This window comes from Pseudorasbora parva, chromosome 23 (assembly GCF_024679245.1).
Source record: "Pseudorasbora parva isolate DD20220531a chromosome 23, ASM2467924v1, whole genome shotgun sequence".
In the NCBI taxonomy this organism is placed as follows: Eukaryota; Metazoa; Chordata; class Actinopteri; order Cypriniformes; family Gobionidae; genus Pseudorasbora; species Pseudorasbora parva.
The window spans coordinates 15,244,941-15,272,485 of record NC_090194.1 but is presented as its reverse complement, the minus strand read 5'-3'; the positions used below and the strand labels follow the sequence as shown (position 1 = coordinate 15,272,485).

Genomic DNA, 27,545 nt, shown 5'->3' with positions numbered 1-27,545 from the left:
ACATTTAATGGGGGGTATTTAGCTGACGTCAGATGGGCGGGCATTCTCATTCTCCCTCATGCCGTAGTCACGGGACTTCACGAAACCAACAATGTCCACAAAGAAGTGTGTTTTTGGTTGTCAGGGCAAGACAACCCTGCACAGCTTCCCAAATAACACAGCTTTAATGGGACATGATGAAGTTTGTTTTTCTGGAGCAGCAACGGAGTTGTGCAAGTGTTTTTGTTTGTTCCCTGCATTTCCGCGACGATGATTTATAAACAAGTTCAACTCCGGATTTGTAGCTCGTCTAATGCTGAAAGATGGAGCGGTTCCAGCTATTAATGTTCACGGTCATGTGTTTGAAGCAGTTGGTGAGTAAAACTTCTTCAAATGTCTTTGTGTTGTAGCTAATAGACTCAAATGCGCTACTATTCTATTGCTTTTCTATGTAACGTTACGTTATTCTCACTAGTCTGAAGCAAAACCGTTCAGCTTCCGTCTGCTAACATTAAATCACATAAAACAGTCCATGAACCAAATGATGTCCTTATAAACCACGAGTAAACACACACACATTGTAAAACTTGCGCAAATGCAGTAGGCCTAACTTACATACCTGATAGAGAGGTCCTGCTGTTGCTGCTTCTCCTGTTCAATTTCAGCCTCTAGATCTGATTCTGGATCATATATGTATGGCTAAATCTGATTGATCTCCATGGTTTATTTAGGAAAACGATTTCTTTTCCACGTTTAAAGCTACACTGTGTGATTATTTTCCCCCATTTAGCGGTAAAAAGGTAAATGACATCCAGTGAATATTAGTTTCTGTTCCTCTCAATTCTGATTTCGGTTTAACTCCTACGTACGGTGGCCGATTTAGTTCAAGATTAACATGGCAATCCCCCTCTTCGCATTTGACACGATGCCATCACATATATTTTTGAAAGAACTAAGTGTTTTTTTTAAATCTAAGAATAAACTAAAAAAGTTACACAGTGCAGCTTTAAACATCCAAGTTGATTGTACTTAAAAATTTAACAGTGAACTATTATTTAACAAACAGAACCTTATTTCTAGACTGTTAAACTTTATTTATTTAAATCCCATATTTTCATACACACTGTATAATTCTAAACTTATATTAAACAAATATATAACAACTATATTACATTTCTCTGTGGATTTGTGGCCACATTAATGTCCATTAATTATGATGAAGCTAAAATATTTTGGAGGACTTTTCTTCTTCACATTTCACACATATAAAAGCACACTACATTTGCTGAATAAGAACAATGTTGCTTATAAATGTGTTGCATCTCATTTCCTTTCTTGTAATCTGCCCTGGGCCTACTTCCTGTTTGAACACAAGGGCGTATGTTTGTGATACTGACAGAAAAAGTGAGAAGTTTAAAGGCATTGCTAGTTTTTGTTGCATTTTTAAGTTTTAAAGACAGATACACAAATCACATTCTTACAGATCATCATTTCCTAATCAAATATTCTCATACACACCACATAAGTGTCCTGAATTTGGTTTAAACCAACTACATATAATATGCTGTTGCATCTGTTATCTGAGTCAGTGATGTTGTTCTTGATTTCAACACTGCAGTCGTTCTGTCGTAGTAGGTTAAATGTTCCAATTTGCATACTATCCATCATAAATAGTATGACTATAATACAATTTTAATCAGAATTTCGCAAATCATAGTTTGTTGAAAACAATATACCAAAAATGCCTGAATATCTGTGTTGTTATCATTAACTAAAACTATTTAAAACATATTTATTAATTGACATAAAGCTGAAGTAAAATAAAATACTTTTTTAAAACGTTGCCATGACCACTAACTACCGGTAATAACTTCTTAATACTAAATTACTAAGTGTACTAAATCTAAACTGAAATAAAAACGAATTAAATCTGTTTAGAAACAAAAATGACAAAATCAAACTAAACATTAAACTGAAAATAGGAAATGAAAAGCTTTTTTAAAATATTAGTACAAATTATAATTGTTTAAAAATAATAAAACAATGTGATAATATCTATGTAAACTGGGGCACAGCTAATATGACTGATACTACGCAATGAAACAATGGAATATCGGACCACTAGAGGCCAGCAGAGTTCCACTGTTACTTACCACACCCGCGCTGTAATGCTTAATATTTGCTAATTATCAAGTTGCCATGAACTGAGCATAGGCTATTATCAGCATATTAGACTTGAGATAGTTTTAATGTGCACCAAATTATGAGCAGCATTAGGCAAAAATCAATCGGCTGTAATTAAGTCAAGGAAAATTACTGTACATCTTGTAAGTGACAAGGCTGTTAATAACTTCATGACTGAGGCCTTCACAAAATAAATGACAGTTTTTCAAATGGAGCACTGCTAAAATTGTCTCGACAATATAGGCTTAAAATGTGTTTAAAGCAGCAACAGCAATTTGAGTACCGGTCAAAAGTTTAGAAACATTACTATTATAATAATAATACTATTTTGAGTTTCTATTTTTTTTTAAACAATCTCCTTCATTGTATCAACTCAAACTTTTAATTTCAATAAACTAAACATTTTAAGGGAACCAGGTTACTTACTTTTTAAGTTAAACCAACAATATTTTTTTACATTGTATCTTCTGCTCATCAATCATGTCTTATATGATAAAAAAATTCAGACAAAAACAGCAATATTGTAAAATATTATTACAAATTGAAATTTATAAGGATTTTCTATTTTAATATACTTTTAAAGATAATTTATTTCTGTAATCAAAGCTGAATTTTCAGCATCATAACTCCTGTCTTCAGTGTCATATGATCCTTCAGAAGTCATTCTATTATGATGATTTGATACTCAGTTATTATTAATGTTGGAAACAGGTGTGCTGTTTAATATTAATCACAGAACCTGTTAACCTTTTTTCAGGATTCATTGACGAATAAAAATTTAAGAAGAACAGCATTTATTCAAAATTTTCTAACAATATAAATCTTATTTTTTATTTTATTTTTTTAAATCCTTGCTGAATAAAAGTATTAATTTCTTTGAATGGTAGTTCATATAAAAAATATTTCTATTTTAAATAAATGCTGTTCTTTTTTAACTTTTCAAAGAATCCTGAAAAAAATATTATAAGTAATATTACAGGCAGCACAACTGTTTCCAACACTTATGTGACACTGAAGACTGGAGTAATGAAGCTGAAAATTCAGCTTAATCACAGAAATAAATTATATTTTAAAGTAGCTTAAAATAGAAAACCATAATCTTATTATACCTTACCATATTATAACAGACTTTCATAAAATGCTCCTACATTGAGTTTTTAGTCACAACCTGTCACTCGCACGAAATCCACCAAGAGCAAACCACAACCATCCAACCATCCAATCAATTCCCTGTGGACAAAATCTTGTCCCGTCATATACTATTTCTTGTTTGAGAAGCCATTTCACTCAGATATACATTACAAGAAAAGACTATTGCAACTAACTTTAAAGCAGAAACGTTCTCTAAAGCTAGATGTTTAAACCTAGTTCCACTTACAGGTAGGTGATGAAGAGTATACAAGTAAAAACGGAAGCTAGAGTGACACTTAGAGTGCTGTTAACATATATCTTTGCCATAACCTGGCATTATTTCTGTGTTAAATGATTCACAGGTGACGTCAGAAAATAATGGAAAGTGCTTCAGTGGTGAAGGTGCACATGGCTATTTAAAGCTACATGTACATCCACACACCCACACAGTCAGTTTGACAGCATGGTTAGATTGTCAACATTTTTCAAGTTTCATTAAAGTGTCTTTACCACAAGGTTGTTCGAACCTAAATGGATTTTATCATAGTGGAAATGTTCAGGGTAACAAAGGTTAGCATTAGCGCTAACAAAACACATCAGACCTCTTGAGTTCACAGCCAGATTCGGTTCTTAACTGTGGTGAAATCACTGTAAAACCATACAATATTAAATGTATCAACATTTAATAATCAAAATACACATAGTCTATAGTTAATCAGTAAGATAATGTTGGATGTTGGCAGTTTACAGTTGCAGTAATCCAGAATGTGCATGTATATTTTTTAGTCATGGTTCTTGTACGGACCAAAATTTCTTTATTGTATTTAATAATTCACCACTCAAAACCCATTCCCTGCAAACAAAAATATGTTTTCAGAATGTATTCCATTAAGTTATCAAAACATTATTTCTAAATGTTCTCAGAATGTTAAAAAATGTTTATCTTGGTTATGTGAATTTTAGAGAAAGCATTCTTATCAACCAATGACTGTAAAAAATATGGAGGACACATCTTTATTTCCTTCCACTGAAGAAAAGTGAAGCCGCCAATGCCCGAATATGGCGCTGACATCTTGTGCAGATTTGGGACAGAGTCTGCGCAGTAGAGAGCAGGAAGTAGAGCCGCAATATCAAAAAGCCGCCCACACTCTCGCAGATGCAGAACTATTAATTATGTTGCCGTGAAATAAACAGTTATGGAAATGTAGAAATTAAACCTAAAACTCCAATCTCCTCGCGAAAATCATGAAAAAAAGTATGCCTCCGTGACTACCTCACTCAAAGAAACCGTCAATCTCAGCCGTCTACTGAGATTAGGTCCTTTGGGTCCTCAACTAATGGGTCCTTTGCGAATGTCCCTTGTCAGACTGTACGAACATGATTCCCGATGTAAGCCATGTCACACTGTAAGATCTCAGTTGTCATTAATGTCAGACTGTACAATATCAAGGCACGCTAAAAACGGGCACACGCAAAAAAACTCATCCGGTGTTTTATATCATCAATGAATGAGCTGCATTACACCCGGGGCTGAAATGATGGCTACAAGGAAATCTCTAACTCTCGTTTTGGTCATAGTTTGTCTTGAAAAACCGAGACATTTGTCGTAGGAGAAGTCACACTGCAGGATTGTGCGCCAAATCTTCTGACACTGGCAGAATTTCGTCTGAGGTAAAATTTAATCTTAGCGCTCATTAATCGGCTGCCGGTGAACATGTCAAACTAATGATCGAAGACGTCAGATTTTAGCTTATCTAAATAAGCTTTTTTGGAATCTTTTAGGATTTGCAAAATTTGTCTCAGACGGCCAAATCGTGGGCAAAATCGCACAGTGTGCACCCGGCTTAAAACCTAATTTATAAAAAAAAAAACTTGAAATGTAACCATTGTGATAAAAACTGCCTACAAAACTGCTATACTGACAGAAGCCATCTTTTGCCATCGTTTGTCTCGCGTCCCATTAGAATACGTGGAGGGGCGGGAGTTATGAGCTATACTGGGACCAACCACCTGGTGACGATCGTGACGCTTTGGCTTCAGTTTTTTGTTTTTCAACAATTAAACACAAGCTATAAAGACAAGGAAGGAAAACAAATATGTTGAAATCTAATTTGTATAATTGTTCACTCGCTGATAAAGGGATTTGAAGAAACATCTGCTACCCAAGGCTCAGCTCAGGACTCTGTGAACACACATATTGCTTTTCTGACACAGTCTAGGAAACTTGTAATCAGTCTTCCTCCATGTGACAAAATCCATTGATTCTTTGACTATCACGTTATAGAAGATTTTCATTGTCTACTGTATCTGACAAGTTGAAGCTTTTGATGTTCCTCTTCGAAATGTCTTCTTTATTGAGAAGGACAAGATGTCAGTTGAGCAGTATACTGAATATAAGCTGAATATCATCACATGTTTCAGAGTGATGAGTGGCACTGGTTTCATTTACACACGTGCATCTTATAATGGCTTATTGTTAGAGTGGCTCTGTCGTAAATGCTGCTTCTCACGAACTCCATCTGTAAGCGCTGTGAATTTACATGCATTTGGAAACCCATCATGCGCTAGATTTGTTTGAAAGTGAAGAATTTGATAAACAGATATTTTCAATGCAACTTGTAGTGTAAGGCATAGGCCGACAAGCTGAGACAGGAACACAGGAGCGAGGAAATTAATACACATCTGGGGAAGGTCAAGGAGAATCAAGATCTGAGATGCAGGGATCAGATTTAAACTTTTCTTTATCCATAATCCCTCATTCTAAAGAGAGAGATACAGGAGAATAAATATTATTTTTTATTGAAGTTGGTATTATAGTGAAATTAATTCAGATCACCATTGAACATGATAAATAAAGGAAGTAAGCAAGAGAAAGTAAACACTGCAAGTGCCTTGTCAACACTAATACGTTTAAAAAAACTTTTTCTCTCCGTTTTGGCCTTCCATCCACAGTGAGACGGCATAATGGCTTTTTGAAAACATTTGAAAACGACATTTTTGCGTTGTAGTGTGGACTGTAAAAACTGAGGTGTTTAAAAACAATGACTTAAATGTATCTATCTGGATAAATTGAGGGTATGTTTACAGACGACAACGTTGTGAAAATGATCCCGTTTACTATGAAAATCTCTCTCATCCTGCAGATGCTAAACATGTCACTTGTACAGTGTACAAATTCACACTGTTCAATGATTAAGACGTCTTTATTTGGTTTGCGTAAAATGTAAAACGTCACAATATTATTGGCTTCTTCTGTGTCCATAGACATTTTTCAACGATCAATCAGTAAAATGCTTTTTAAATTTCTTAACTGTGATTGATATAATTCTATATAATTAGACTAGTAAAATATATATATATTTATTTTTATTACTATTATTATTATTTGAACTGACATTTAAAACAAACTGTATTTATTTTATTTGCCTTTCACTTTCAGAAACAATGGTTCAATTGGGTTCTAGCTGCTTCTCCACAGCCACAACTATCTTGAGCAACGCGAATGTGTCCTCGCCTGCTATCAAAGGTTAGACACGCATCTGATAAATTCACCATTAGAACAGATAAGCAGTCATTTCCTGAGTGAGGAAAGTGTATACAAGACAAGTGTGTCATGAGAAATCGAGCCCCCAAGGAACTTGGGTCTCCTTTAGGACCTAGGCAGTAATGCCTGATCAAAAGTATCACAAACATTATTCATTTGAAACATGTAATTATTTGGGAACTATATTGGAAGCAACAAAACATACTTGTAATTTTTTTTGGTTAAAAAGGATCCAAAATAATTTTTTGAGAAAGTACATCACCAGCCAGTGTTCAGTGATTCACAACGGAAAGTTTGTAATAATGTGTTATGATTTTAAGTGGTGTTGGTGGTTTTCTGCAGGAAATTCGCAAATTAGTCATGTCTGTATACAAGGAGTCAGGCTAGTAGGCTCAAGGGCATGTGATGAGTCTGCAGGTGGCAGACCATTTATAGCCTTTTCTTTTTGGATTGTATGGTGTAACCATTATGACCACCTTCCTAATATTGTGTTGGTCTCCGTTTTGCTGCTAAAACACCCCTGACCCATCAAGGCATGGCCTTCACTAGACCCCTGAAGGTGTGTTGTTGTGGCATCAAGATGTTAGCAGCAGATTGTTTAAGTACTGTAAGTTGCAAGGTGGGGCCTTCATGGATCAGACTTGTTTGATCAGCATATCCCACAGATAATCAACTGGATTGAGATCTGGGAAATTTGTAGGCCAAATCAACAACTCAGACGCGTTGTGCTCCTCAAACCATTCCTGGAACATTTTTGCTTTGTGGCAGGGCGCATTATCCTGCTGAAAGAAGACACAGCCAAAAGGAAATACCATTTTCATGAAAGGGTGTACATGGTCTGCATCAATGCTTAAGTAGGTGGTATGTGTCAAAGTAACATTCACATGGATGGCAGGACCCAAGGTTTCCCAGCAGAACATTGGCCAAATCATCACACATACCTCCACTGGCTTGCCTTCTTCCCATAGTGCATCCTAGCATTACGTCTTGAGCAATTTGATCTACAACTTGTCTGTTTGATCGGGACACATGGGCCAGCCTTCGCTCCCCACGTACAATGAGCCTTAGCCGCCTATGACCCTGGTGCAGGTTTACTATTGTTGGAGCACTTTTGATAGATACTGACCACTGCAGACCGGGAACACCCCGCAAGCGTTGCAGTATTGGAGATGCTCTGACCCAGTCGTCTAGCCATCATAATCTGGCCCTCGTCAAATTTGCTCATCCTTACACTTTTCCTGCTTCTAACACATCAACTTTGCTGACAACATGTTCACTTGATGTCTAATACATTCCAGTTTTATTATCAGTTTTATTCACTTCACCTGGTCACTCATAATGTTATGCCTGACCGGTGTGTAAAGGCTGCGTCCGAAAACCTAGGCAGCTGACTCGTTGCCTTATGAGAAAATGGCTTGAAAGGCATCATTTTGTGCATAAGATTTCTAAGGAAGTGTAACCGTTTAATGATCTACAGCAAAATAGAGTGAGCTGTGGTGAGATCTAAACAAATATTTAATTACTACATTAGTAATTTCTCGCTAGAAATGACATCCGAAGTGGAAAATATAGGTAAAAAAACATATATTTACACTCAAACCGACCAGCAAGCGCAACTTTCGGAGGCCATCCTTTTTTTCCGAGCTCAACTGTGACAGAATGGAACGCACAGGATTGTGGGATATCAAAGACAGCTAAGGATACATCCATGCTGCCTTAAAAAATCCATCAGATGAAGGTCACTCAGGAGACCAGAAGTGAAGCAAACATTAGATTCGGAAGTTGCTTGATGCCTTCCTGCCTTGAAATGTGTCCTCCGAAGGCAGCATTTTCCAGGTTTTAGGAAATTGGATAAAACTAGCGATATCAAAGAATTCAGATTGATAGAATACCATTTAGGATGTTTTTGTGCTGTAAAAAGATAAAATAAAAGGTTATAACATTTATTTCAAGAAGGAAATTAACTTGACGGAGCTCCAAACTCAAACCAACGTGGCAGCAACAAACACAAAGTGACGTTTGCTCATTTTAAAGAACATTTTATGCCAAAAAGAGACATGTATTAAATAATTGCATCAATTCACATTTGAAGGGTTATTCAGATTCTTCTAGTAATATAGTATGATTAAGAGCTGTTTAATTCATAAAATGACTGCACAGGTCTAGCCGTTCCTGTGCCCTCTTAAGTGTATATAGTGTGTCACAACTGTTGCTATATTTGAAGGAAGGTTGGCAAAGTGGTTCAGGCCAGGTGTGAGAATGATGGAGGTTGTGATGGCATGAACGGCAGTAGGGAATGTGAAGGTGACTCGAGCAGAGCTCTACTCACAGCAGCTAGACGGGTGTATTTTTAGAGCCGCCTCTCTCTTTGCTCCTCTCTTTATTGGCTCTCTCTTGTTTTCATCTAGGGCTTTCTTGTGTAATTTATCCTCAATTAATAAACTTAATTTTAAGTAAATATTAGTGTTGTCACAATAGCAAAATTTCACTTAATGCATCAAATTAAACTATACTAACTTTAAAGATAAGGAAATCCCATTGAACACAATTTTTACTGTTTAATTACTTTAAAAATTTTAAATGCATATTTACATTTACATTTATATACGGTATTATAAATGTATTATGTAAAAAAATACTTTTGTCATCACTATCATAGACATTATTGTATCATAGATTATGAGATTTAAATACATTTGACCTTTATGCAGGAGGTCACAGGAAAGGGTAAACATCTGCACGTTTCTCCTCAGTCATTATCAGAAAATTCTGCATTTTATGCTAATGCTATAATAATTATTGAATCATTTCAGGAAATTATATTTTCTTTCTTCAGAGTTCAGACTCAAGGTACCAGGGCTGTAACAGTGGAGATTGGGGGAACAGCATTAATGATAAACATCTATGAGATTTTCAAAGGCAGATTAATAAACTCTAAGTAACTCGAGTAAATCTACTAATAAAGAAAGGAAGCAAAAATTTTGTTTTTGGAAAACCAAATGTTGCCTCAACTAAAGTGTTGTCCTGACCTCAGGACAGCCATCCACATGAGCCACACCAAAAATAGTTAAAGAGATTAAGGCCAAATTACCCTTTGAAGATAATGAATGCGTCTGACCCATTGGTACAGAAATAAACAGGATAAAGTCATTGGTATAGAGGACATCACCTTGTTTAGACACCAAATATTCATAAATATTGTCTCATTCAATAAGGATTGAATGAAGCAGGGTCATGCAGTCCTTATGAGTTGCAAATGTTCTACATAACAACACCATTTGAAAGAATGAGTTTGGGGCTGGCAAATTTATATTACCATTGCTATAAATCCCCTTGTTATTTGAGATGTAACATGCCTGTAAAACGTACATAATAAAACGTTGGGAATATGTGTATAACTGTATGTACATTATTTACCAACAAACATTTTTAGCAATTTTCCCTGGTTAAAAAAAGAAGCCAAAATATCCCACACTGCAGATTATGTCTGTGCAGTACTGATTCTGAGGTGGATTGTATTTGATACAAAACTAACTTGACTAAATCAAATGAAAAAGTTATAAAGGTATACTTTCAAGTTTTCTCAAGCAAAGCAAATTCTGAAAGTCACTGAAACTCGTAGTCTCACATTTTTGGCATAGACAAAGTATGTTGAAGGTACAATTTTCTAAGGACTGTTATTGTTCCATTTTTTTATTTTTCTTTAATTATTTATTTTTTTGGTGTCACTCACACTCTCTTCCTTTTTGTGCTTGGCAATGTTAGCTTTTTTAATTTAGCTCCATAAAACTTTATTATGATGTAAAGAGCTGAAACACGAAAGGTTTTCCTCAAATTTTTGTCCTACAAGATTTCCATCCAGAATTCGCACTTTCAACACACGCAAAGGCACGGTATTAGATAAATCTCTTTGTTGCCAAACACACACTATTTATGTCCCACTTCATGCAAATTGTGACATTAGAAATTACCTTAATGCCTCACAAAGGTCTCTTCCCTCAATGTCTTTGCTGCCCACCTACACGTTTCTCCATTTACATCCAGAGAATAAGACTCTCTCTCTCTCTCTCTCTCTCTCTCTCTCTCTCTCTCTCTCTCTCTCTCTCTCTCTCTCTCTCTCTCTCTCTCTCTCTCTCTCTCTCTCTCTCTCTCTCTCTGTCTCTCTCTCTGTCTTTCTCTCTCTGTGCGCGCGTGTGTTTAAAAGCTGCAGCACGTAAGGGGTCGGATGAATCATTTGAGAGACATTTAGACTAATGTTAGAGCCACAGGTCTCTCCACGCACACAGCCTCTGACTGCTAATAGAGAAACACAGATCTTAGATTAGTTTAGTAACTGGTTAATTCCCATTTCTCATCAGCCTCCTGCTCAAAACTCTAACCCTTTAGCTAAAGGCTCAGATCATAAACCACTAGGCACTGAACACTCTAGTGAGGGGTACTTGATGAAAATGAGCCCTGATTACAGAGCAGAGACAATTATGATATCTAGGACAAGGTTTATTGACTGTCAGATTACTCACTCTACCTAGCCCTGCAGAGAAAATGTGTGTGTGTGTGTAATGTTTAGGCTTATGTTTATGTTTGGAATAGCATACTTGCACACTACTTTTACTATTTCTGCAGTATACAGTAGGTGTGTTGTCATATGCATGCATGCTGAACACCCATATAAATATACCAAAATATAATACAGTTCATTGTTGCAGTGTGCCATAATGCAATGCAGTTTCATTTTTTTGAAATGAATAAATGTATATGTTTTGTGTATTTATTTACAAATATTAAACAGTACACAATATTCACTGTAAAAAACAATGGCATTAAAAATTGGAAGCTGTGGTTGTAGTAAAACATAGGAGCAAAATATTACGTTTTACAAATTTAAATAAAATTTACAGTAAAAAGTATTTACTGATATACCAAATTACTAAAATATTTTTTTTTAACCTTGTAGTTTATATTGACCCCCACCTTTATCAAAGTTCATTACAAGTAGCTTTTTCGATGAGAAATAGAAATACAAAACACCATCATGGTAACACACATAATTCTAAAATAATGCAATAAATATTAATTTAACAACATAAGACATTGTAACATTGAACCGTAATATACATAACTGTACATAAGAAGAAACTATGAAGAACCCGTGGAAAAAACATCAAATATGAGCTATCACATGGTTTCTCAATGTAAATTATAAGATGATTTGTTCATTTGAAATATAACTGGTCTTTTTCACTTCAAAAAACTGGTATTCTGGTATTCAATTCTGAACAGCCGTTACCCAAATGCAATATCACAGTGCTTGCCACATGATGGAGCTCTTTCTGTTAATTATACTCTTGTCACAGCATCGACTTTGCATAGCTCTGTTTAATAGGCATTACTTTTTGCACATTAACACTGCTGTTAAATTACAAAAACCTTTGTTAGTTAGAAATTGGTTGTATACTCCACTGCAAGCATCCCTATATTGCTCATAAGTTAACAATTAAGGGTTTTTTAGTTACACGTTAGTGCAGAATTTATCTACAGTTCTGATGGTTATTTTTCTAAATGCCTGGGAAAACTTTTACCTGTAGTGTGGAGAAAAGGTCTTAGGGAGGCACGGTGTGCTCTGAGGAAGTGCGGATATGTTGACGGAGCAGAGTCTTTCTCCCTGGAGTGCCATGAGCAGGAACACATGGAAGAGCAAGTGATTTCTCAAAAGAGGACAGTAACTCAAGGGTCAAAAGCCACAGGAGTAAGAGAGATGGATTGGGTTTGATGCCATATATAAGACAAATAGACTTTAATTACAGCGCCTGCACTGTAGCAACTTATATTGCTCAAACATTCACATTAGAGGTTTCATTCTAAGTTTCCAATTTTCCTAATTCAGCTTAAATAGCCCAAATAGCTATGTTTGTTTATTATATATATATATTATATATATATATATATATATATATATATATATATATATATATATATATATATATATATATATATATATATATATATATATATATATATATATATATATATATATATATATATAATCCGCTGTATTATTCATGCCAGACCAGTAGATGGCGAGATGGCGTTGTATGTCACTTTGTAATTAACTAATTTATGTTTTTATAGCGTAGCCTACACTGAGACAAAAACAAAATTGTTTTCAAATACTTGCACTTCACGTACTTTAAAACCCGTTTTCAAAAGTATGCCTTTTTAGGCCCATAATTGTATTGTAAATTAAGAAATGCATAAAAAGTTTTACATTTTTTATTGAATATGGTGTTGTGTAAATAGACCCTTAAGCCACATTTCCACTTAAAATTACCTGGAACAATGTGTCCCAGTAACTTTTTCCCCCCACAGACCTCTTGCTGTCTGCGTTTCCATCGCGGTCTAAACAAAGTACTGTGAATCCCGCTGGATTTCGTCCTCTGCATATAATCTTAATAAATCCTGAACATCGTCCTCGGTCCATCCGTCATATTTTTAAAACTCCATTGTTTCGAATAGCAAACAACTCTTACTGCACACACCGCAAAAGACTTTTAACTCTTTACCCGCCAAACACAGAATTTTTCGTTATTTGTGAGAAAATGCTTCCCGGCCAAAAATTGAATTTTCCGTGTTTTCACTGTAAGACGCTAGGGGGTGCTATTACGCATCCTCTGAATAAGTACTGAATCTCCTGATCAAAACACATGAGGAAGACACTGTAAAACAAACGAACACATGTAATCATATAAAAAATAACGTGATCATCATCATTAAACATCATATGAATCAAAAAACTATCTAATGTTAGTGAATGAAATGTGGATCCAAGACGAGCCACATTACTGTGCATGTATTAGGGGTATTGATGGACTCGATGTTCATGTTTGATCTGTGTTTGATCATCGCTCTAAATCTGATCTGGATTCAGTCTTTTACAAAAATGTGATTTTTCTCAGCAAAGCATTCATTATTTTGATACAATGTATGCTCAGATATTCATTAAACAAAATAGTCTATGGGCTATTAAATGTTTTTGCAAATTGTCGAAAACACTGCTGGTGGCTGGCAACTTCTTTTTTTTAACGCTGGCGGGGAAAGAGTTAAAGGGGTCATGAATTGAGAAATCTAGTTTTCATTCAGCCTTTGATATATAAAAGTTTATTGTGATATAAGAATATCCTGTAAATTTCAGAGCTGAAAACTTCCTTGTTAGTCAAAGAAAAGCTTTTATTATTGCGTTATTACAGATCATTTGATATGATTGTGTACGTGCCTAACAAATACATAGCCCTGACTTGTCACAACCAAGACATATAAAGCATGTGTAAAACGCAAAATTGTTTCACAATATTAGTAAATATTTGAATTTTGACTAAACTTTTGCTAACATTTTCGATTTTACTATAATATAACATTAGAAAAACCTATAAGAAACATTAGTCATAAACCTTATTAAGGATAACTTACCAAGCAAAGGCTGTTATAACAGTTGTACTTGAGCTGTTCTTTGTTTATTGTCCTGCAATTCGGGATCAGACTCTGGGTCCAACATGTATGGGCGAATCATTCCGGTTGCCATTTTTCCACATTGGACGTTTTTTTGTTAATTCCAAAAGCAATACATGCTTAAAAGTTAAGAAGCTCTTATTTAAGTCGAAATCATACTAGAAAAGAAAGGTTTCTACATTGTGTTTATTTGACAAAATTATGCTAATACATGCCGTAGAAATCCATAAAAATATATTTTACCAACTGTTCTTCATACCAGTGTTAATATTGATTGTCTTTTGTCTAAAGTTTAATTTTGTCACATTTTAGGCATCTGAGTTGTTTTGATCTTAGTCTAGTTTTACTTAAATTAAGTTATTATAATTTTTTTTAATCCATTTTGCCATCTGTGACTTAAGTACAGTGCTCAAGTAAATGTACTCTGTTACTTATAAAACTGTATAATCCAAATGTAATGGAAATAGTAGTCTGTTAAATTTTACTGGAATTTTTTACTGGAACATTGTACATATCCTTCAAATTCCTTTTTTTGCTGCCATTTACACATCAACATGTATATTTCACTAAAATAGCCAATCAAGTTTAATTGAAATGTATCAATCAACAGCCAGCAAATACTACTTTTTAAAAATATAAAACATAAACACAAGGGCTGCAGCAGATAATTCTCCCATTAATGCTCTATTTGCATGCAGGCACTCTTGAGTAACTGTCTCACTGGTGTATCCTGTAATTTACAGGCCTGCTGACATTTCAGAGCGAGCTCCTTTTTGTGGTGCCAGTTGTTGTAATTGTGCAAGCAGCTGCAGCCGTGTTATTTCTCTTTCGCTCTGCTGCCTGTGCCATCCCTAGGTGATGCTACCTGTCGGCCGGGCAACAGGGACGGAGGATTTATGGGGTGTGAATTTGGTGCGTGTCTGTATAGAGGCGGTGACATTCGGGAGTGTTGTTAATCATTTGCCCAATAGGATCCACTGGGGGATTTTTAGATTGAGCTCCTTTAAAGAGAAAGAAAGTATATTCATAGAGGCTAGTAGTGCAGCTCCGCCTCTGGGACCGTGGAGCCTCACGGCAGAGCTGCATCAGGGAGCACATGCTGATCTCAGCTTTATGTTAAGTGATCTTCGCTGTGGATGGATGGCAGGACCCCTGAGAGGGGAAGAGTCCTGCCGTAGAGGGGACAATGTTAGTTTCTAGCTAGGAGATTGTTGTTAAGCATCTGCCCAATGAGGGATTTGTAGGCTGAACTTTTGAAAGGGAATGAATGAAGTTTATTTAAGTAAGCTCTGCCTATGGGACCAGGGGGTCTCACGGCAGAGCTGCATTAGGGAGCTCATGCTGATTTCAACTTTTTGTTAAGTGATCTTAGTTTTGGATGGATGTCAGGACCTGTGAGAGCAGGAAAGGCCTGCTGTGGAGGAGGGACGGCTGTAGAAAGGTGAAACAGATGGTCTGAGTTTTAGTAAGCACAACGCAGCAGGGCGGTGTTAAAAGTTTTTGAGGACTCAGTCTGCAGGAGTGTTTTGGCATTTCATTTTACCTTTGAGTGTCAGATGGAGGCTTTATTCTTGGCGAGCGCCGACATACGACTTCAAGGAAAATCTTCATCTCGAAACGCTTCCAGTGCCAGAAGAGTGAAGACACAGATGCCAACGCACCAGCGTCCAAATGGATACCTCTTTCTATCTCCTCTTCTCTTAAACACTTTCGTCTCTTTTTTGAATCCTTGCTTAAAAAGACCAGCATGGACGGTCATCAGCATATGTTATGTTTTGGATGCTGTATGGGATGCTGATGTCCTCACTAGGCTTCTTTAACCCTGATTTTAATTGCACAACGATGCCTCTGGATAAAAAACTAATTTTTGCTTTGAAGAACTGTCCTCTGAAAAAAAAGAAAGAAAAAAAAAACATTTGGCTTATGCTATTGGAGCCAGTTTTATAATTAGTATGTAGCAGTTAGTGTAAAGTCTGTCACAGTTTTTTTAGTGTCATAAAATGGGTTTTATATATATATATATATATATATATATATATATAGAGGTGGGCATTTATTAATTAAAAAAAAAAGAATCTAAATTAAAATGGCTGATCTGAATTCTGCCGAAGGCTTTCAGAACACTCTAAAAATGCTGGGTTCCAACCAAGTTGGGTTGAAAATGGACTGGGTTTGTCTGGACTGCCAATTTCTGGGTTTGTCCATTTTCAACCCAACTTGGGTTGTTTTTAGTGCAGCATTTTTTAGAGTGAATGTGTGTGCTACTCTCTCACATACGTTACGCTAGGGGTGTAACGGTACAGATTGCTCATTGTTTCGGTTTGTATCACGTTGTAGGTTCATGGTTTCGGTATGGTTCTGTATTTACTGTGTTCAAAGAAAAAAGGACTATTGTTAAATAAAAATAAAGAAAATAAGAACAAATAACTTAAATACAAGCAGCAACACAAATAAATACTACTGAGCAAAGATACTAATAAAAATAAACAATGCTTTTCAAGTTTTTCAGGTAGGTCTAACATTAGTTTTTACACTCTAAAAAATGCTGGGTTAAAAACAACCCAAGTTGAGTTGAAAATGGATAAACCCAGTAATTGGATTGTTTGAACCCAGTGAATGGACCCATTCAAACAACCCAATTTCTGGGTTTGTCTATTTTCAACCCATCTTGGGTTGTTTTTACCCCACCATTTTTAGAGTGTAGGTAGAGAAATATCAAATGTAAAATAATTGCATATTTCACTGTTTAGATTAAAGATGAATCCTTATTAAACTTACACAAGCTATTCAATCAAGAGCAGTGAGTGGTGTTCTTATCTTTTGTTTGACATTAAACAAAGTAGTAAAGGCTACTGCTAGCCTGACAAGCCAGACCCACATCAAGATGTTTGGTCTGGAAACTCACCATTGACAGGGCTCAATCCGAGGGGCGGGATAAACGGTTGTCTTTCAAACTCCCTCTGCAAGCGATAGGATAGCGCTACACCAACCAGAGCAACGAAGGTGAAACAGAGCTCGTTGATAGATTAAACATTTGCCGGATCCGGTCAGCAAAACTCCAAACACATCTTCCCTTTTTAAGAATGACTTCAGTGCCGTTCTTTGTTCTTTTCTCAGAGAAAAGCTTAAATCCAAGTCTTCCAGAATCGCAGTCAAAGCTGATTCGAAAGACCACCGTTCGCCAGTTTCTGTGTTTACTAGAAGCACGCAAACGCAACTCGGCCGTCGTCATTATGGCCCCGCCCACCGACTCTATACACGATGTGATTGGTCCGGCAAGAGTTAGGGGAATACAGCTCAGAAGGGTATTGAGAGTTCCTAGACGACACTTGCGGGCAGATTAAATTTGCTGCCGTTAGGGTGCGTCTAGATTTCTAGGCTAGGCTACTGCCCCTTTAAGACCTAATGCAGGGATAGGTGTCGTCTTTCTCGACTGTATAAAGTTCACTTAAGGCATATACAGACTGTCTGCTAGGATACTCATCAAGATGGACATGTCAACTTACTTCTTGTGTGAGTTTGTCCGTTCACGCGCAAGACTTGAAAGATAACTCAATATTTGCGCGCTGTGAGACGAGTGCACGGTTTGGGACGAGTGCACAGAGACTGATCTTCTCTCAGCGTGTAACTTTCAGTATTTTCAAGTTACAACCCATATAAAAGATGGGTAATCAGATGTGAGATGAACCGCTGTGCAAGTGCGTTCCGGCACCTTTTACATGGCACCCCTGCTCATGTCAGACGGCACCCTGCTCGCCGATTCAACCCAAGTTGGGTTGAAAATGGACAAACCTAGAAATTGGGTTGTTTGAATGAGTCAATTCACTAGGTTCAAACAACCCAATTTTTGGGTTGTTTGTATATATAATATATATATATATATTTTTTTTTTTGATGGGTTTTATATATAATCATTAAATTATGAAATACATAGTACAAAGCGTCACTAAATCCATAAAATTCATTACTCATCTACTGAAATTTTGATTACCATATTGAAAATCTAGTATATTAAGCATTTCACAATAATCACCATATTGTGAAATGCTAGAAATATTCCAAAATTAAGTCAGTGTTTCTTGGCCTTTAAATATTATTTTTACTGACGATTCTTATATAATATTTTACAGCTTGGCATAACTACAAAAATTGTATTCTTCACAATAATATCCATTGGTGTTTTCATTCATTTACAATGTTTTTTCTTTCTAGAAATTAATTTGAAAATGAGGTTACCTCATACAGTCGTGGTCAAAATTGTTGGTACCCCTGGTAAATATGATCAAATATGGCTGTAAAAAATAATCTGCATTGTGTTTCCTTTTGATCTTTTATTAAAAAAATCACAAAAATCCAACCTTTCATTTAAGTAAAATAATTGAAAATGGGAGGTAAATCACATTATGAAATAATTTATTTTCTCTAAAACACGTTGGTCACAATTTTTGGTACCCCTAGAATTTAGAAGAGTAAAATATCTCTATTAATGTATATTTACATTAATATATATATATATTTTTTTAGCACACCAGGGTGACAAGGAACATACAGTTGTCCCGCTATGATGTCTTGTTGCACAGGAGTATAAATATAAGGAGGCAGAAAAGTCAAATTTCCTTAATCATTTATCAAGGTTCGATTTTTGTGCATTTTTTAATAAAAGATCTAAAGGATAATCGATGCATGTTTATTTTTTACAGCCATATTTGATCATATTTACCACCAGGGGTACCAACAATTTTGACCACCACTATATATATCTAGATTTTAGATTGAATGGCACTTGGAAATATCTTGAATTGTAGTCATTTTAGCTTATTTTAATGCTTGTTTAATTTTATTCAAGTAATTTTGAGGCCCTTTTGGAAGTTTGCTTAGGCCCCCTAGTGGGCCCCGGACCCCTGGTTTAGAACCACTGCTCTAAGACTCTGTTTACACCTGCGCATTTCCGTTTTAAAATGCATAACTTACGGTTACGCCTGGCATCCTCACTACTCCGACCCTCCAAAAGAGAGACTTTTGAAAATGAAGTCATGGCTGCCCACATTCGCTCCATCTTCTGGATCATTGAGTATCCTTCCTTGATTCGTCAAGCCTCTATCATATGACCATTACGCTACAATACATGACATAACAGACTAGCCTTGACGAACATGTAAACAATAACATGGAGACAGAACTACAAGCTTTGCTGACTTTGTTTTTGATCTTTTTCACAGACATTGTGCAGTTCAACTCTGCATTTTATAATACTACAGCTGCAACACATCTAATTTCAAGCGGCATAAGCCCTATGTGGAACGCGCAAACCCAGTGCATGAATGGTCATTTGACCATTTTCAGGTTGTGTAGTGTGGATGGAGATCTTTTCTGAAATGCCAGTATGGACAAGGATCGTTTACATTTTAAAATGCTGTGTTAAAAAAAATGCACTAGGGTGGACATAGCCTGAGTCTCATATCAAGTAAAGTTCCTTTTTTGGGTGAACTGTCCCTTTAAAACTATATGGTCTGCCAGCTAGTCCTGCACTGTCCACCGTAATCCAACATGGAAATTCAAGCTGGTCTTTTCAATAGAGATATCTTTTCCTGCACTCTGCATGTGTCTCAATTCTCAAGCTCTCTCGCTTACTTTCTCTCCTCCATTCCTCCAGACATTTATCCTTCTCTCTATTTTCTCTCACCTCAGGATAAAGATGAAGAGCATTCACTTCAGGAAGCAATGTGAAATGTTGACTAAATCGGCTGGGCAAATAGGGCCATTTGTTTGGCTGCCCATCCTCCCGAACATATAATCTCCTCTGCAGTAGAGTTGATGTGTATATCATATATCACGATCACATGAGCCCACCGTACTCCCACAATGCACCCCACCGGGCTACTAATTGGATGACGGGTTGTAAAGGTGACACCTCGCCCTTCTCCGCCCTCGCCCCTGCCCCCACCTCCACAGGGGGAAGTGATGTTTCGCCACCTGACCTTGAGTGCCTTTGGCTGCCGCTGATTGGCTTGTGCTGCTGCGGATGAGCAAAGTCATCAAACATTAATGTGCAAATCTAATAAGTGCCGGAGGTTCAGAGGGCTGGCGTGAATCTTGATCGCAAAACCTCAGGTCAGCAGAAGCCAACCCCACCCCACCCCCCCACCCCAAAATCAATCCGTCAATCAATGGGCCTGCATTATTACAGCATCTCACCACTGCTTGCAAAAATTACACCGTGGCGGCAAATTGTCTCTTATAACAGACCGGAGAGGTATCAGGTGAAGAACTGATCGATAAGGCCACAGATGCTTTTCAATTCTGCATTACAGTGTCAACACGACTACAAAAGATTCATTTGGATGGTTTATGAAGAAAATGTCTGTTTAAGGCCTGCTCAAATTGAGAGTTGAGACCTCTCAATGACACGCTGTCCTTGAATTTTGCTTCCTTGCATGTATGCATTTTCGCAAGCTGATGATCAATACAGTTTGCCATCAGGTTAAAGTGGATATCTGAAGGTACGCTGCTGTTTGGGGTTGAAAGCCTTCGATTAGGGGCTGAGTGATTTTCTCTCTCTCCCCCTGGCCGATTGGTGCAGACACTGGGGAGTGATGGATGCCGCTGTTTGTGGGGCCGCCTACCGATTCATAATTAAACATCATGCAGTCAGATGGTCGTATTTACTCTGCTGCTTGATTGCCTTGTGGTGAGAGGAGCTTTCAGGGGCCATCATTAAAAGCCCTGTGTGTGTCTGTTAGTGCCTTTTTTGACATTTATGCTTCCCAGTGTGCATGGCAAGGTTGTGTGTCATTCACAATTGGATTGAGTGCCTTTTCCAAATTAATTATAAAAAAAAAAATTTATTCAAGTGTTCTATTAGTATACTTGGCCCCACTTTATATTAGGTGGCCTTAAGTACTATGTACTTACATCAAAAAATAAGTACAATGTACTCACTGTGTTCAAATTGTATTGCAAAACACCTTTGCTGATATTGAGGTGCATACGGGTAGGGACAGGTGCGGTAATGTGGGTCAGTTTAAGAGTAGGGTTAGGTGTAAGGGAAGTGCCAACTGTGTGATTACAAATGTAACTACAGAAATTAATTACAGACGTAATTACATGCAGGTATTTTTTAAAATGTAAGTACAATGTAAAAACACGTATGTACACAGTAAGTGCATTGTATCAAATGAAAAATTACAATGTTAGTACTTAGTAGTTAAGGCCACCTAATATAAAGTGGGTCTGTATACTTTCAGTCTAATTTTTATATTCTTCTCAGAAATATACTTTATGTACTTCTTAGATATATACTTTAAATTTGCACTGACCGTAAGTATACTTGACTTATACTGACAGAAAAGTTTAAATATATTTGGCCTATACTTGTACTCAAGCATTTGATCTATATATACTTAAAAGTATAAATAAGAATTCAGAGTATACTTGGCTTGTAATTGTGTTTACTCTTTTGATTGAGTAGCCTATTAAAAATACTTTTTTGTTTACATATTTTATACATAGTGTCTTATGAAACTTACATTGTTTAGAAATATTGATTAGTATATTGATAGAAAACAGATATGTTCCAAATGAATTTTTGTGTAGGCTAGTTCACTGGTAGTGTACATTTGCCTGACAAGCCAGACCCACATCAAGATGTTTGGTCTGGAAACTCACCATTGACAGGGCTCAATCCGAGGGGCGGGATAAACGGTTGTGTTTTAAACTCCCTCTGCACACAATTGGATAGCTTTACAACCAACCAGAGCAACAAAGGTGAAGTGGAGCTAACGTTAGTTGATGATTAAACTTTTGCCGTACCCGGTCAGCAAACCTCTGAACACATCTTCCCTTTTTAAGAATGACTTCAGTGCCGTTCTTTGTTCTTTTCTCAGAGAAAAGCTTAACTACAAGTCTTCCAGAGTCGCGGCCAAAGCTGATTCGAAAGACCGCCGTTCGCCAGCTTCTGTGTTTACTAGAAGCACGCAAGCGCAACTCAGCGTCATTATTTTAAACCCCGCCCACTGACTCTCACTATACACGATGTGATTGGCCTGACCAGAGTTTGGCGTTTACAGAAGTGTATTGAGTGTTGCTAGACGATACTCGCTGCGGATTCGATGTGCTGCCGCTAGGGTGCGTCTAGATTTTTAGGCTAAGTGTACATAGTAATTTACTTTAAATCTACTTTACTCTTTCCCCACCATTGACTGAATTTTCAAGCTATCCATGTTTTCACTGTTATACGGTAGGGGGCACTTTGACATATCTTCAAGTACAGAACCTCCAGATCAAAATACAGAAGAAGAAGTAACAAAAACAAGTGATAGAAGATTGGCTTACACAAATGTAAAATAACGTGATTATCAAACATTATGTAAATCAAAACTGCCTAATGTGTCCAAATTAAATGTTGAACCCATGAATAGGAAACGACTATGAAGCTTTGGGGTTGCTGATTTACTCCGTCTGTATTTTTATCATCGTTCTTAATCTAAGAAAGGCGTAGTCTTTGACAAAAAAGTGATTTTCGCAACTTTTTGTTTAAAATGTTGCCTTTCTTTATGAAACTTAAGCCGGGTGCACACTGTGTGATTTTGGCCACGATTTGGCCGTCTGAGACAAATTTAGCAAATCCTAAAAGATTCCTCAGATCCTAGGCTAAAATCTGACGTCTTTGGTCAGATTTTGGTCAGTCTTTAGTTTGACATGTTCACCGGCAGCCGATTAATGAGCGCTGCGATCAAATTTTACCCCAGACGAAATTCTGGCAGTGTCAGAAGATTTGGCACACAATCCTTCAGTGTGACTTCTCCTACGATGACAGTCAAATATCTCCGTTTTTCAAGACAAACTATGACCAAAACGAGAGCTAGAGATTTATTTGTAACCAGCATTTCAGTCCCGCGTTTAATGCAGCTCACAGTCACCGAACACGTCATTCATTGATGATATAAAACTCCGGACGAGTTTTCTTGTGTGCGTCCGTTTTTAGCGCGCCTTCACTATCGTGCAGTCTGACATAATGCCAACTGAGATCTTACAGTGTGACATGGCTTACATCGAGGGATCATGTTCGTACAGTCTGACAAGGGACATTTGCAAAGGATTTTGAAAAATCGCACAGTGTGCAGGACTTATTACTCATATTTAAGTGTTGATAAACAAAGGATGCATTAAGCTATAATAAAATGTTTTTAAAATGAGTTAAAGTAGCCTACTGTTAATGGTATATTTCAAGTATAAAAAATTTGAACCTTTTTTGAAAATAACATAAATAGTAAACAATAAGTATAATGTTATGTTCACTTAAAGAAAACTTACAAGTATAATTGCAGTATAAACTACTAAACTAGTAGATCATTGAGAGTATACTTAAAAAAAATCTACTAGTATACTTATATGTTCACTTGTTGACAGATGCAGTACAAATGAGAAATCTAGTTGTGCACTTTAAGTTTACTACTATTACACTTATAGTACCCCTAAATGTATATTTTATTTGCTTAAAGTTGACCGATTTAGTCCCAAGCAGTATTACAAGTTAACTACTAGTACACATTGATATTAGTACATAAAGTATACATAAAAATATACTTGAACATTACTTAAGTATACTTCATAAAATTAACTTTTTCTTTTTCATAAGGGTTGTCAGCTTAAACACAAAAATATGAAGTGTTTTCAACATTGATGATAGTAAGAAATGTTTCTTGAGCATCAAAACAACATATTAGAATGATTTCGGAAGGATCGTGTGACACGTGATTGTGAAAATTCTGTCTACATATTTTCTGTATAATTTTTTATTTAGTTTGAACAAATATTTAGTCATAAATGTATGAATCTTTATTTGTTAGTTTATAAAAGCTGGTGTCATTTATAACACTCTGACATTATTTACATAAGTAAATCTATGCAGGATTGCAGCCATCGGTAGCCACAGGAAGCCTGCCGAGATCAGGAAAACAGCCAAGCTTACACATAAACAGCTTGCGAAAATAGAAATACTGAAGGAGAAACCAATGTGATCACAACAACATCCCTGTGTGATGAATGACATGAAAAATTATATCCAAAGTCAATGTGATTTAAATACAGTACCTGTCAAACTATTAATGTTTTTGAAAGAAGTCTTGTCTGCTCACCAAGGCTGTTTATTTAATCAGAAATACAGTAAAACAGTAATATTGTGAAATATTATTACAAAATAATATAATTTTTTTAAATGTTATTTATTCCTGTGATCAAAGCAGAATTTTCAGCATCATTACTCCAGTTTTCAGCATCACATGATTCTTCAGAAATCATTCTAATTTGATGATTTGATGCTCAAGAAACATTTCTTTTTATAATCAAATTTTGAAAACAGTTGTGCTTTTTTGATCTTTTGACATTTATAAAATACTGACATTTATAATATAACATTAAATATCCTGCAAGTTTTGTTGCTTAAAATAATAGTGTGGCTGGCATCATGACGTCACACTGGCAAATGCATTTGCATATGACTACCTCTAGATTATATCTTTGTTCGGAGCATTTGACTACAGATTGTATTGTACTGTAAATGAGGCACAGTGTAATGGAGAGTTTGCAAAGAATCTTTTGTTGAAAGATGAAGCAGCTGACTGTATTGGATCTGACAGCAACTGCATCACAAACCACAAGTTCATTATTTCATAATTGCTTTATAGTCTGTAAGTGATGGTTTTATATGTATGTTTTCAAAACAGTAACTCATGCGCAATAGCGAGTGGCAGTTGATACGGTTTCCTATGCAATGACGTTCAATCATAAAAGTGTCTGTTAACTGGCGAGACTTTTAACAGCCGCCCTTTAAAAACGGATTATTTCAGACAGAGGGGCAGAATAAAGGTTGAAAATGATCACTTTTTTTGTGTTTTGAAAAAAAATAACGTTAAAAGTGAACCTCAAGGAATGTATTAAAAAAAAAAAAAATCTATGTCATGACCGCTTCAATATATTATAGTTCTGTATTATACACACGGGTCTGTGTTTTGGACAGTGGTCAAAAAAGGTTGAGAATCATTGATTTATCACACCAGATTATTACATTACCTGTGTCCAAATTCAGAGGCTACATCCTGCAGTCTGTGAAGGTCAAACCGAATGTTGTTATGGGACGGTTTTGTCTATAGAGAATTGCTTGTCATCAAACAACTGTGACAGCTGCCGCTGACTTTTTTGAAAGTTTGTTTTTTAACTGTTAAAACGAAACAGCGTTCACAACCTGTCTAAATATGTTCATATTGCTCCAGGGGCGTAGCACCAAATTTTGGGCCCTGGGTACAAACCATCTTGCTGGGCCCCGTACCATGTATGTGTATGTATAGAAAACTGACATCTAAGGCCCCCCCCCTGCCTCGGGCCCTGGTTACTCAGTACCCTTTATCCCCCCAGTCCCACGCCCCTGTATTGCTCCATTGCTCCAAAATATGTCAACATTTGCTTTGAACTTTTTGTTTTTATTTTTACATTTGTATCATTAGATATTCAAGGAAGTTAAACCCAATCTGGCAGTTTCTTAGAAAACAAAAAAATCCGGTCATCACTGGCGCACAATAAATTCTGGAATAGGCCACAAAGGATTCATCTGTTGTATCCTTCATCGCCTGGGAAATTTTGAGGGAAGGATCCTTGCAATCTGGAATGGGGACAGCCTTCGTCACACTGCTGTGATGCAATAGGCAAAAGAATGCAGCTTCTGTCTTGTTAGCTTAGCAACATGCTAACATCAACAATTGGAATGTGTCTAGTTTAAAATTAGCCACTTATGAGGTCCTGTTTTGCTTGGCATTCTCTTAGAAGGCTGCTGTGTATGTGCAGTGGTGGTCAAAAATGTTGGTACCCCTGGTAAATACGATCAAATATGGCTGTAAAAAATAAATTTGCATTGTTTATCCTTTTTATATTTCATTAAAACAATTCACAAAAATGTAACCTTTCATTGAAGTAAAATATTGAGAGTAAATCACATTATGAAATAAATGCTTTTCTCCAAAACACAATGGTCACAATTATTGACACCCTTTTATTAAGTACTTTTTGCAATCTCTTTTCCCAAGATAACAGCTCTGAGTCTTCTCCTAAAATGCCCAATGATTATGGAGAACACCTGACAAGAGATCAGAGACCATTCCTCCATATTGAATCTCTCCAAATCCTTCAGATTCCCATATCCATGTTGATACTTCTTCTCTTCAGTTCAGCCACTTATTATCTACAGGGTTCAGGTCAGAAGCCATGGCAGAAGCTTCATTTTGCGCCCAGTGACACATTCGTGTGCTTATTTTTATGTTTGTTTTGGATTGTTGTCCTGATGGAAGATCCAACTACGGCCGGCAGAGGTTTAGATTTTTTATCTGTTGGTATTTGCTAGAATCCATGATTTCATTTATCTGAACAAGATGTCCAGGACCTCCAGCAGAAAAAAAGGCTGTACTTCCAGCTGTACTTTTAGCCTTGGGCATTGGGTACATTTTATCCCTGTTTGCACCAAACCCATCTGGTCGATTTGCTGCCAAAAAGCTCTTTTTATAGTTTCATCTGACAACATAACTAGGTCCCTTTTGAATTTACAGTCATGTCTGACAACTGAATATGCTGGAGTTTGTTTTTGGATGAGCGAGGATGATTTTTCTTGAAACCCTCCCAAACAACATGTGGTGATGTAGGTTTTTTTTTCTTCTTCTTCTTTTTAGGCTTTCTGACCCCAAGACTCATCTAATCTCTGTGATTCTTCATCTGTGGTCCTTGGAGAGTCTTTGTGCACTCAAACGTTCCTCCTCGCCGTACATTAGGACAATATACACTCAATTTCTCTTTCAGGCAGATTGGTAACATCTTTAGTTGATTGCAGTTTCTTAATTATTGCCCTGATGGTGGAAATGGGGATTTTCAATGCTTAAGCCATTTTCCTACGGCCACTTTGTGAAGCTAAACAATCTTTTGTTGCACATCAACTATATTCTTTAGTTTTACTCATTGTGATAAATGATTATGGGGAATTAGGCTTTTGTGTCTCCTTATATTTATACTCCTGCAACAAGACATCATAACTGGACAATTTAATGGATCAAAATGATAAACAGCCATTTTTACAGCCATATTTACCAGGGGTACCAACAATTTTGACCACCACTGTATGCAGTAGACAGCAAGACAACTCGCACAGCTTTGGACAGTTTTTCAC

At 36.5% G+C, this 27,545-nt stretch overlaps 1 protein-coding gene and 1 long non-coding RNA gene across 4 annotated transcripts in view; one reads left to right on the top strand and one right to left on the bottom strand.

Moving 5' to 3' along the window:
- Positions 1-3,647, bottom strand: part of sh2d3ca (SH2 domain containing 3Ca) — a 70,122-nt gene extending 66,475 nt beyond the window's left edge. For 2 of the 3 annotated variants that reach the window (XM_067432808.1, XM_067432804.1), the window contains exon 1: positions 3,542-3,647. In XM_067432808.1, the coding sequence (XP_067288909.1) occupies positions 3,542-3,621 (80 nt within the window). In that variant the 5' untranslated portion in view covers positions 3,622-3,647. Of the gene's footprint in view, positions 1-598; positions 703-3,541 lie in introns of those variants that run through there. The other variant, XM_067432805.1, reaches the window with a different exon arrangement.
- On the top strand, positions 77-27,340 carry LOC137062045 (uncharacterized). The gene is made up of 3 exons (XR_010901193.1): positions 77-353; positions 6,734-6,820; positions 27,055-27,340. It is a non-coding gene; the product is annotated as an uncharacterized lncRNA (long non-coding RNA).
- Positions 27,341-27,545: the final 205 nt, after the last annotated feature.